The following is a 13,265-nucleotide window of genomic DNA, read 5'->3' as shown; positions in this document are numbered from 1 at the left end:
AAATCAAAGGGGAAAAACTAACGCGATGCATGCTAAATAGTTATACCCATCTTACAAACAGGTGTTAATTGGTGGCACGTCGGCGCTATGCAGATGAGCTGTGCGGACTCGATAACAAGATATGGCAATGAGGTGCAATACAATGCCTTTGTTGACTAACACCTCGGCGGCTTCATGTAGAGAGGACGTTGCATGAGAGCAGGCAACTCATGTGGCGCACATGCATTCATATTAGTGTCCCTCCGTCAAGAACAGCCAAGTTCATATAATGTAGACGTGCAAAATCAGCTTGTAGTTTAGCATTAGATATGGCAATAAAATAAGTATGTCGCCTATGTAGTAGAAAGATATAAATACTTTGGAAATTGGTGCTTCAAGATCAGAGAAAACAGAGAAAAAGGACCATGGCATTTGCTTTTGCTCAAGAGATAGAAAAACTACAACTACCAGAATGCACTGTGACGCACTGGTCCAGGAAACGCTCCCACCAGTGGGTGATGTAAAGCGAGCTTGGCCGTTTTTCCACAAGAAACAATATGGCGGCCGGCTGCTAACGAACGATCTCAGATTACAGTAAAACAGTAAAATAAAATATGTTTCTGGAAACATTTTAGGCGACGAAAAGGCAACTCAGTAACAGAATCTTGGTTCATATTGCATCAATGCTGCTTATTTTTACCGTTTAATCTCAGTTTTTCAGCTTTTCTACAACACAGGAAATAGTGCGGTGCCAACTTCTTGTACAACATTCTTGTAATACAGTCAAACAGTTAACTTAAATATCTCTTTGAAGACATTTTAGGTGACAAATAGTCAATACACCAACAGAATCTTGGGTTATATTTGATCAGTGCTGCCCATTTGATCTAAGTTTGGTCTGCAAGTCTATGTCTTGATCCACTTCTATACTCGTTGTGTCCTTGGTAGAGGGCATAACAAAATGTGGAAGCACAATAGAGACTCTGTTTTTGTAGGTGGATACGGACTTTAGCATCGCCCTGGTTCCCTCGTCAAAAAGCTAATGGGATTTGTCCATTGGATTTTTGATTATTGCAGAAAATAAGCTCTGTAGCAAACAAACGTCTATGATACTTTCATGTTTTGTTCGGCAAGATAATCATCACAACTGAAAACTATCTTTTTGATTTTTGAAGCGTAAATACAATCGGCAAAAGTAAAAGCTAGTGTTAGGCTATAAACAGACTACATCATGGTCGATGATGGTGTGATGACGCTGTGTAGTCTCATTTAGCCACTTCAATCATATATTCGTCACATGGAATTATACAAGGTACAACTCCAGTGAAACGTGATTCTATCAGCACCTTTAATTTGCAGTGTAATTAAGTCCTTTAGTATGTCTTCTTATATTGCTGGCTGCTGCTTTATAACTGTCCATGTTTGTGGGTGGTTCTGGTAATCTGTGGTTTCTGGCTGTACAATGTTTAAACTGTCCACACATCCCAACCTCAACAAGATGGCTGCATGGTTGTTCCTCCCAAACACTGGCAGCACCGCTCTGCAGCTGGCAGTGTACGGACGCAGTGATCCACAGCAGGACCAGGACAACACCTCTCATTTCCACCTTCACACCAGTCCTTATTCACTGTAAAGCACCCAGCTCCCTTCCATCTCTCACCAGAGTCCTCTGCTAGTTCCTGATAACCTGATATGAACAACACATCACTTGTTAGCAACTACCTTTTTGAAGACACATGAAGGCATCAAGATTTACAAGTGGGGTATTTACTGACGTATTTTATGTCATAGAACAAAACTTGAATGTCTCTTAGGGTGCTTTCAGACCTAGAGTTGTCTTGCTTTGGTCCGAATCAGGGACTAATTTTGTTTCAAAGTTGCATAATTGCCTAGAGTTGGTTCATGTTCTCACGGCAGCATTTACAAGTGGACCAGATAAAATGCTTTGTGCGAGAAAGCTGCTCTTGATTGGTCAGAATTTCCATGTGGGAAAAATCCAGGAAGTAAACCAAACACTGAAGAAGAGTACACTTGCAAGATAAATGTGACACTTTCTAATGTCACAATGGAGGGACAACTACGCAGATTGATTTTAGCGCTGCTCATCGTGGACTATATTGCTGTCATTGTTCATTTTAGTCAAACCATACAGTTTGAAAACGAGGCGCGGCTCCAACTAGAAAACAATGTTTTGATACATTGGATGTGCTGAATGTGCATATTAAGGCAGCACAGGAGGAGGTGCACATTAATAATCCTTGGATCGAAGCTGGAACACGTTCTCACCACAAACGAACGGGAATTTCCCATTGGTCTGACCGTATTAAACCCATTGTTCCGAAGTCCGTTCCGAAATCATCATGATGCCCTGTGGTTAAGGTCTGGTTAGGTTTAGGCACAAAAAACACTTGGTTAGGGTCAGGAAAAGATCATGGTGTGGGTTAAAATGAAAAAGAAAGTGGCAAACACATAAGCCGTGAGCCTGCTTCACCTCAAGCCTTTCCCAGAGCCGGTCGCGGTGCACCATCAAGGTAGAAATACGCCTGCCGGGAGCCGTTCAGCACCGCGGACCGCCAGACTAATGGGATGTTGGACCAATGACATGGACCCAAACGAACCGCACATGAGTTCGTTTGTAACCGGACCGAGACCACCTCTTCAAGAAGGTCTCCGGCCAGTTGTTTTATTTATATACTGTCTGTCCTTTTATTGTGTTGTTATCTTGCCGAGGGTACTACACGTAATTTTGTTGTGCAATGCACAATGACAATAAAGTCTTCTTCTTCTCTTCTTCTTCTTCTTTGGTGTGCACCCAAGTGTGATTGCTGTGTTCACACCTGCCCAAACGAACCGAACTCAGTCCGATGGGGATTTAGAGATGAGCAGGAAGATCGAGGTGCTGTTAAATTGGAGGGATGTTTACCATACATCATTTACACACACTACCCACATTGTTATGATACAAAGCTGGTTGAAAATCAGCAAAGTATTCCTTTAAATTCCAAGCACTCCCCTCCCCCAAATATAGTGCTACACTACTATAACCACCTCATGCATATTCATGCAGTCACACATTAGGCTGAGTATTTGTCAAAATACTTCCTGTTCAGAGGGCTCGCTCTGCTCTGATAGGTCCCATCCATCACACTGTGCCAAGTTTGCCCAATAAGCATGCCCTTCACTATTAATACCCGTCCAATAGTGGTCTGCTGTCTATCTAGAAATGTTGTGCGACGGTGGATGACACGCTTGAATCTGCAGTGTAGTCTGGCAGCAGAGTGGCAAAGCTGTTAAGGTGTCACCAAGCATTAAAAACAGCTGGCATGGCGCAATCTGGAGCACGTGTACAAGTTTATATACTCAGTGTGTAAAACTCAGTGTGCATCCAAGCAGAAATATCCCCACAGTCTGCATGACATTAAAAGCTGAGATACAACTCTCTACATGTGCCTCTACACAGACACACAGCTTGTAAACAAACTCCAACCAACACAGGTTCTGTGTCTGTCTGAGTCGCCCAACTTCATTAGTATCCAGAAAGAATGCAGCTCATTAATGACTGTCATTAAGGCAGGCGGTGAAGCGCTGGGTGGCTGCCAACAGGACGACTGCTGGGTGGCATGTAGGGAGGGGACGAGCCACGGCCAGCGAGAGTAGAGATGCAGCTGCTTCTCTGCCGCTTGTTCCCAGGGGACATGTAGGGAGTTGGAGAAGGGGAGTATGAGAATGTGGGGGTCTCATCTCATGAGTTGAGGGCACAGGGTTTGCTGGAGGGTTGGGGGGCCGTGGGCGTTGCAGGCGTGTGCCATCTTAATACAGCCGAAGAAGACAGGGCACAGCAGACGCCATTTTGAGGAGCAAAGCAGCGAGTCGCCATTTTGAAGCGCTCTGCGTGGGGAAAATGGGAATTGATGTAAACGGAACATAAGAATGCAAACATCTGATCCGAAGTTACATTTTGACACTTGCAGAGAATGATTGGGATAACCTGTCAGGTCACATGACTGCGTGAAGTTTGCTGTGACAGTTTGACCTCAGATCAGCAACTGATTTCATTTCACCAAACACTGAGTTTCTCCCACATTCACACAGAGCATTTATCTTCGTCTTTTTATTCTGACTATGAGATGTCACCACCATCACTTTGTTGTGCACCTCCTTACCATTTTTTTTCAGCTTCCAGTTTGGACACTTTAATATTTCTATAAGGTTACCCTCAGGTTAATTATATCAAGCTTTAAGTTCTTTAAAGGGACAATTCAACCAAAAATCAAAAACATATTTTTCCTCTTACCTTGGTGATCTTATCAGTCTAGATTGTTTTGGTGTCAGTTACAGAGTGCTGGAGATATCGGCCATAGAGATGTCTGCCTTCTCTTCAGTATAATAGAACTAGATGGCTTGTGGAGCTCAAAGCATGTGATGCTATTGGGCCCACATGATGGACTTTTTCCCCATATACTGTTAAAGAGATGTCTGCAAATAAGCGGGAACATTTTTTTTTAACGTCAAAACCACCAAGTCCGTTTTTTTCGTTTAAAATTGTGGCACGTCTTAAACTAAATACAACCTCACGTTGTGTCAATCACGTTTGCACACTAAATCCTAAACTTTTGTCCGTCATTAAAATTTTCGGAACAGGTTTGATTTTCTGCGTTTGACCAAGTACCAGTGAAGTAAATGTGGCAGCGGGACACAGTCATGTCAAGACAGAGGAGCACAGAATCATTTCATAACTCAGATAACTACTTTCAACAGGTCAGACAGTAACATTCAGGTGGATGATGATGAGAATTTGGACCGCACACAGAATGTGGAGGACAGCTCCGCCCCTTCATGCAGCTGTGGTGCCAAATGAAAGGCAGGGAGGGAGTGATGACAGATACGTAACTCCAGAGGAGAGAGGCAGAGGAGGAAATGTGTTTTCATTTTGTCATGTATCATGAATTTTCACAATGAACATAATAAAATGCATTGGAATCAGTGCGCAAGGTTTCTGTGCGTTACAACTTTTTTTCGGATGACGGATTAAAAAAACGCATCCTAAGAAAATGGACTCAGCATGCAAAGGCCTTGACTATCAGGATTTGATCTATTTGGTCTGATAACATTTGGAAAGTCTAGAAGACATCATTTTTTCTCCCCATTCAAGATGGCAGAGTGCAAAAGTGGAAGTCTCCAGTGCGCCTGTTCTGTGGGCCCAATGACACAGCAGCACTGCCGATCATCTGGGTAATTTTATCCGCAGCAGGTGAACTTTTTTGCTTCAAGCATCACAGAGCAACTTTCATAATAATGAACAGGATCCCACCTCCAATGCTGTTGCAGTTCTCTTTACAAATCAATGACCTACCACCACTGGGTAGTGACCGAAAGAATGCGATCGGATACAAGCAGCCGAAATGAGTTTCCTCCGTGGGGTGGCTGGGCTCAGCCTTAAAGATAGGGTGAGGAGCTCGGACATCCAGAGGGAGCTCAGAGTAGAGCTGCTGCTCCTTCATGTCCAAAGGGGTCAGTTGAGGTGGTTCAGGCATCTGATCAGGATGCCTCCTGGGCGCCTCCCGTTAGAGGTATTCCAGGCACGTCCCACTGGTAGGAGGCCTCGGGGCAGACCCAGAACACGCTGGAAGGATTACACATCTCGTCTGGCCTGGGAACGCCATGGGGTCCCCCAGGAGGAGCTAGAAAGCGTTGCTGGGGAGAGGGATGTCTGGGGTGCTTTGCTTGGCCTGCTGCCCCTGTGACCCAGCCCTGGATAGGTGGGTGAAAATGGATGGATAAATGGATGGACCTAGCACCACTGAGCTAGCTACCGTTACAGCTCATCTCGCATGTCAAGAGCACGAGCCTCTCATCCAGGAGAAGATGTGCAGTGATACAGTTGGCGGTAGAAAGAAAATAGTTCCTCCATGAAACTGCTCACAACAAGGTCTGTGGATTATCTTGAGTAACCAGGTCATGATTTCTGTAAAGAGACATTGCTGTTGAATTTTTCAAATGTATTTTTTGGGGTACTTTGAGCACCACAAGCTGAGTGCCATCTAGTTCCATTATATATTCAAGAGAAGGCAGACATCTCTACAGCTGATATCTCCAACGCTAAGAAGCTCACACTAAAACAATCTAGATTAATAAATAGCACGACAGGTAAGAGGAAATGTATATTTTTCTTATTTGGGGGTGAACTGTCCCTTTAAAATGAACTCTCTGCAGTTGTAGCCATTTTTCTTTGACATCAGTTTGTCAGCTTTGTCTTCATTCTGTTCCAGTACCTCAGGACGCTGACGTCTGCACACCCCCACACTGATCTGAGGCCTTGACTGGAGCTCAGGACTCGTCTTCTCCCATCTCTCTTACTAAGGAAGAAAACACGCACTTATGCATCAAGCAATTAGTGCTAATCAGCCATGCACTGACCTAGCAGGCGGCCATATTGATTTCAGAGGCTAATCAAGGAAAAGCTTAATGACATGGCAATTAAAATGCTCCAGAATGTGAATTACACCTGTGATTAAATGCTATGAGGATCCAGTGTAGTAGAAAATTATCCTAAGTGTGGTCTGCTGCAGTCAGAGGATGTGAGCCGATGAATTTACGCAGTCTGGTGGCTCATCTTTGGCTCCTCTGCAGGCTGGCTCTGTGTTGAAACAGTGCATACAGTAGATTTAAAAAGGAAAATTTTGCAGCAAGGATAAAAAAAAGTAATCAAAAAATTATATATTTACAAGTTCTTTATTTCTTTAAAATAACAAAAAGGAAAATTTGTTGTTATCAATAATACAAGTACAAAAAATGTATCAGAACACAGAGGAATATACAGGACAGAGCATGACGGTGACAGCGTAGGGAATTATATATGGTTCAAACAGATAAAGATCCTTGGTATATTATGAAAAATAGGGGAAAAAAAACAAAAAACTGGGCTCGTCAGGGGAGGATTGGATTTTTTTCCCGGCTAAAATGTCTAAATGTCGTCAACTTGGCACCAACAAACCTGCTCTCTTTCCAGTTTCAGCCAAAATGCTGGCAAACATTCTCCAATAAATAAGGCACTGCGATGGGCCCAAAAGCAGGAAATGTACGTGTGTGTGTGTGAGCGTGTGTGCACTTGTGTGTGTACGTGTGTGTGAATAATCTGATTAAGTGGACCACAACTGATGACAAACTTTCACATTTTATATCGTGCATAAATACTCATCTTAAATCACTCTTAAGGTATTTCTATTAATAAACAATGACATTTATTACTGGGAATTTAAAAATGGCGCCGAGGAGCTGACGTCCGTATTTAACATGACATGAACATTTGACAAACAAAGCAAAACGCAGCCTGTGACAAAAAGATGCGAACATATGATGTGCTGTTTGTTTAACCACGGGGAGAGAGCTGACTGACGCTGCGTCACACAGACTGACTGTGTGTGCATCACATGTTGGCAAAGTGCTGACTGGCCCCCTTCCAACATGCTGTACTGACAGACTATGTAGTGATCAAGTGCAATAATGAACATCATCACTTCCCACATATGTTGATACAGCTGTGTGCATGAAGACGGGGAACTGTGCTGCTGTTACGGCATGAACTCTTAAAAGCTAAGAAACAAACTTAAAAGTAAAAATGGACAAGATTAACAGGTTACTGGTTAAGGCAGTTCTGACACTGGAGGATACTGAGCGTCAGTCCGTTGTGTTTGGCAGATGCCTAAATGTTTGGCACCACAGAGGTTAACTGTAAGATCTGGAAGCAGGTAAAATCGAGCTGCGGCACGTTACGAAGAATCAAACTTCTCTTCACTCTCTTTGTCAGCGATAGTGAGAGGATAGTGTTTGTTAATGAGGCGATAAACTGACATGAACAGTCTGTTCAGCCCCCGAAAGTCATTGAGAATAAAGTCCCTCTGGCAGGCTTTGAGTTTCTTTCCCACCTGTGAGATGGAAGCTGGATGGAGTGGAGGGCTGGAGTGGTGGGAAGACTGTCGATGAAGGTCAAAAGTCTTAAAAGCAAATGAAATACACCCAGTTGAGGTCAACTGCAGCGGGGCAGGTGGCGTCTACATCTCGTGGGCGGCAAGATGGTGTTCTGGGATACCGTTGGCGTGAGCCACTCCCGTGTTATTCTCATTGAGGCGCCTGACGCGATACATTTCATAGTGGATGCTGCTGGTGATGTCCTTTATGTTCTGCATATGGGTCCTGGAAGAAACACATACATACACACCCATTAGAGAGCAGCAGAAGAGATAGACTTTACACTAAACAATGTGTTCTGCTGATGGTGTCTGACCTTCACTGTGCACTATTATATTTTTTCACATTTATCTGCAGACAGGGAAACATTGCTCTGTGATGTCACAAAATCCTGTTGTTCCTTAAGTCTTAAATTTAGTTTTAAAGCTGGATTGCGGAACTTTTGTCCCCTCCCTCTGGCAGTGACTTTATTGTCCCACAAAGTGAGAAATTACAATAACAATAACAGAAAAACACAAAAAGATAAATAGAGTAATAATATCAAACGCTGAAAAGGCCTCTACAAAAATGCAAATCAGCAAATTATCTTACATTATTTAAAAGCTTTATAGACATAGGTATGAATTAACTTCTAAATCTGTGCAGATTGAACAGATTCAAAAGTCATTCATACCTATGTCGATAGCTTGTGACGTATGCCTGCAGGTGAACCTGCTCCATCTGCCCACCTCCAGGAGTGCTCTCTTTTTTACTTTAATCCTCTGAATGCGCAGTTTGTTTTTAATCTGGAGCAAACACTACAGAAACTTGTCGTGGGATGTGTCATTGGGTTTTCCTCCATTGCTTGTGCCATGGTCTCTTCCCTCTTCTTTTTAAAAAATATTCTTTATTTAAAACTGTCAACATATATAGTATCTACGGCTGGGTGCCAGTACTCGATACCATTCAGGTACCGACTGAAATAGCCCAGTATCAAGTAGTTTTAAAACTTCTCCGGTCATTTGATACCTGACTTTGATCCCCTTTGTACCCAGATGTAGAAAAAAGTAACTATTTGTAAGGTTTTGCTTGCAGCCAATCACAGTTACCGTTAGATCTAATGCGACATGTGACTGGCCCACCACAGCTGCAGTCACAACCCATAGCCCAGTGCAGTGTATTTGACACACCTGGCAGTTCAGCGTGCTGAGATGCCATCAAAACTTTGGAAAATACGACGTATGCTACACGCCTGCTTCTATTTACATAATGGATACTGAATGAAGCAGAGGACAGAGGTTTTGCAATCAGGGCCCCGAGGCTCTGGAACAACCTGCCCGAGCATATAAGGCTGCCTGAGTCACTGGTCTCTCCTAAAAACGTACTTCTATCAGAAAGCATATCCTGACAATCTGAGCTGTCTGTCTATATTATTGATTTTATTTCCTATTTATTATCTTGATTTTAGTTTTAGCCTTCCTTATCTTTTACTTTGGTAACATTTTATGACATGTTATTTGTTTTACTCTCCTTGTGTTTTAACACCAAAACTCCAGTAAACTGAGAAATACAAACAGCTTTCCCTGTCAGAGATAGGCTTAATCAGCATGTGCGAACCTGTTTGGCAACGACTTGAATGTAACAGATTTTAATTACATGTAAAAGTCCCACGCTCCAACTTTAAGATAACCACAACTACTCTGGAAACCAATCGTGATCCAGTAAGCGACTTACAGGAGTGTAAGATGGAAAGTTAAAACCTCTGGATTCTTGATAGTTTAATGTGGCTGGATTTATAGATGTATTTTTAACTAGATTACTGAATGTATTGTTTGTAGAAAAAAACATTTCAAATGCAAACCATTGTTCAAAACAGAACATATTTGTCACAAAACACACACTGACACAAGGCTGTGATAAAGAGGTGAAATTCTCTTACCTGATGAGGAGATCCCGTAAATAAGCAAACTCACAGTGGGCAATGTTCTCAACTGCAGGAGAGACAGAAGTTATGTGTTATCAGAAATCATTAAAAGTGAACTAAAACAAAAGACAGACATTATGACAGCTGTGAGCTCTGCTGTGTTGCTGTTAGGTTTCCTAAACAGTCCACTAGAGGGAGTCAGTGATCTCAGTGTGATACAGAGATACTGTGTGTTGTTCAACACTCAAATGCCCCTCGACCAGCAGAGATCTCTATTGCTGTCCTTATCTTCTTAGAGTTGTCCTGAAGAGAGATAAGACTAAATGCTCAGAATTCCCTGTGTGAGTGTGAGTGTGTGTGTGTGTGTGTGTGTGTGTGTCTGCACAGCACACACTGCAGGAAATGAAACCTAATGAGACACTTGATAGAGGGGCGGTGTCTCCTGTCTGGAGTGGGTAACATAATTAAATATTGAAAGATGAATCCTGCAGTATGAATGGATGTTAACAAAACACATCACTGTACTGACACACTACAGGCTAAATGATACTCTTAAATTCAAAATAAAACAAAAACAAATTAACTAAACACAACTATTAATCCACTAGGTTCAAGGATTTTTCCACTAGATTTAATAAATTTGAAAAACTGCACCCTTAAAAATGTGCCGTGTCAACGTTTTCCTATTCCCTATGTGAGCATCCACAGTGAATCCTTTGTGATACAAAGCTGGATGTGTGGGGTGTGGACGCCAAGCAAACAAATCAGGCCTCTTCAGACAGACTGTGTCTGCTGAGACAGCTGCATGGCACACGACACCAGTCTGAAGACTGAATGGAGCATTGTTTTATTGACTGACTGACTCACTGAGGTCTCTACCCATCTCCCTTTTGTCTTCTCAACAAAACCACTTCCGGGTTAGTTGGTTAGATTCTGTCCTGACACTGTCTCCCACAACAAATTTAAATAGAAGAACAATACAGGAGGAAGCAGGGAGTGAAATGGGAGGAGATCGTTGTACCTTCAATGGTTCCCCACTTGGTCTTCCTCCCCAGCAGCCTCCTGCCATTGACTTGGTACTCCTGGTCGCTGCCCACCACAGCAAATGGGATCATCTCCTGCTCACAGGTCAAAGGTCAACAGAAAATGGAGTCAGAAATTACTCAACTTAAGTACATTAACAACGACTGAATGGATTCAGGGTGACGCTGCTCTGTGTAAAAGCATGTCAGAGCATAAATAAGGATGATAGATTCACAAGTCTTTGCCACATACACTGATCTGCCTCAACATTAAATTCACTGACAGGTGAGGTGAATAATATCGATTATCTTGTTTCAATGCAATGTTCTGCCAGGAAACCTTGGGTCCTGGCATTCATGTAGACACCACCTACCCAAACACATGGCAACAGCACTCCCTGATGGCAGTGGTCCCCCAAGCAAGACACTGCACCATACCACACCACAAGAACTGCTCAGGGATGGTTTGAGGAATGTGACCAGAGCTCAAGGCGACAACCTGGCCTCTAAATTCCCCAGAACCCAATCTGATTGAGCATCCGCGGGATGTGCGGTACTCCAGAACCAAGTCCAATCCATGGTGGGGTCTCTGTGGATTGGCTGTGGCTCTGACCTCTCGAGGCATGGACATAGGAGCTGTGAAGGTGTCCTGTGGTGTCTGGCACTGGTGCGTTGGCAGCAGATCCTTTCTGTTGTGGGTGGGGTATGTGACTGGGCTCTTGATCAGATTGGGATCTGGGGAATTCGGAAGCAAGCTTGACACCTTGAGTAGTTTTTGCTTTGTAAAGTGGTGGATTGGAGAGTGGTGTTGCCATGAGGGGGTGTACTTGGTCTGCAACGTTCTTTAGGTGGGTCGGGTGGCTTCCACATAAATGCTAAGACAAAATGTTCCTCCACAGAACACTGCATTGTGACCATATGATCGAAGTTATCCACTTCACCTGTCAGTGGTTTTAATGTTGGCTGTACGTCTGTAATTGCTTTTAAGTGATGCCCTCACCCTGATCTTCTCATTGATCATTCTGTCCTCAGCATCCTCGTCAAACTCCTTCTGAGGGTACACGTCAATCCCGTTGGCTCGCAGCTCTTCCCTGATCTGGTGAGAGCATGTTCAAACACAGAGAGAAACACAACAAAGTTTTAACCCACTGCAGTTTTCAAAGGATACAAACCAAGGCCTTTAATTGCGGGAGTAATGAGACACACGTGCTTGATGCAGTTTTGAGAGACATCAAACAAATGTATCTGAATCTGCCCGGTGTACAGATTAAGGTGGTATTAACACTAATCTGCCTTCTAATCTACCCCAAAAGTTTGGGCTTAGTCGTTAATCGCTTTCTGTATACAAACACAACAAAACCTCACAAGATGGATGCCTTTGCATAAACCTGTGCACACAACACGTCTGCCATGCACACAAACACACACACACACGTGCACGCACACATAAACCAAGGGGAAGTTTAGACTCCTCTTTGCTAATGAGAGGAGGGAAAGTCCTGAGATCCTTAAAGACAGCCAGTAAAAACATTCAAATGAACGACTGCAGCCTTATTAACCGTGTAGAGGAAGTGGAGAAAGTAAAGGGTGAAGACAGAGAGAGATGCTGTTGTGCTCTTGCTGGAAGGTAGCCATGTTTTGTGACTGTCCAGAGAGAGAGAGAGAGAGAGAGAGAGAGAGAGAGAGGAGAGAGCTCAAGAATGAACCACCAAAGAAAACCACAGGAACTTATCCTATCTCTGGTTACTGCTCCACAATCATGGAAAAATGCAAGCATGAAGAGAGAGACAAAAAGAGGATGCTTCTAGATTATAGATGTTTATTTAACGGGAGAAAGAGGAGAAGTTTTACGCAGAAAAAAACAGAGATCCATTAAAAAACAACAGCACCAGACAAATGTTACCTTCTTTTTGAAGAAGTCCCTCTCCTCCAGGGTGAGTGTGTCTGCCTTGGCTATGACTGGGACAATGTTGACCACCTTACTGAGACGTCTCATGAATTCTACATCAAGAGGCCGCAGACTGAGAGAGAAAGAGACGACACAGGAAAACAACATGAGACGATTTGTAACACAGAACTTCTCCACCAGGGGGCAGATGTTCCTTACAATTCTCCCAGATGGAAGGACCTACTGTAACATACAGTATTTACAGTTCAAGCTGTTGCACCCATGATGTGTGAACAGCTACTTGATGAGATTGAAAGGACTTGTTGTTGGTTTGAGGCCTGTCCTGCATGTGTTTATGGTCATGGATCCTGGCCTGGCTAACAGCACTTCACCAAAGACTGGCCATCCTCAGCAAGGAGCCTTGTGCACTCATGCAAGAGTACGCTCAAAAAGACAAAAGTGCAAAATTGATTGCATGCGCCCAGACACCCACGCAGACTCTCTG

General features: G+C 43.4%; 1 protein-coding gene across 6 annotated transcripts in view; it reads right to left on the bottom strand.

The window, feature by feature from the left end:
- Nucleotides 1-6,691: 6,691 nt before the first annotated feature.
- The window catches only part of LOC117267884 (septin-9-like), a 116,127-nt gene continuing 109,553 nt past the window's right edge, over nt 6,692-13,265 (bottom strand). For all 6 annotated transcript variants that reach the window (XM_033643947.2, XM_033643950.2, XM_033643948.2 and 3 more), the window contains 5 exons: nt 12,776-12,893; nt 11,873-11,968; nt 10,872-10,968; nt 9,866-9,917; nt 6,692-8,172 (listed from right to left, as the gene is read on the bottom strand). In XM_033643947.2, coding sequence (XP_033499838.1) covers nt 8,031-8,172; nt 9,866-9,917; nt 10,872-10,968; nt 11,873-11,968; nt 12,776-12,893 — 505 coding nt within the window. In that variant the 3' untranslated portion in view covers nt 6,692-8,030. The remainder of the gene's footprint in view (nt 8,173-9,865; nt 9,918-10,871; nt 10,969-11,872; nt 11,969-12,775; nt 12,894-13,265) is intronic.

Source organism: Epinephelus lanceolatus, chromosome 18 (genome assembly GCF_041903045.1).
Source record: "Epinephelus lanceolatus isolate andai-2023 chromosome 18, ASM4190304v1, whole genome shotgun sequence".
Taxonomy (NCBI): Eukaryota; Metazoa; Chordata; class Actinopteri; order Perciformes; family Serranidae; genus Epinephelus; species Epinephelus lanceolatus.
Note: the sequence above shows the minus strand (reverse complement) of the source record. Positions and strands in the feature narration are given on the sequence as shown.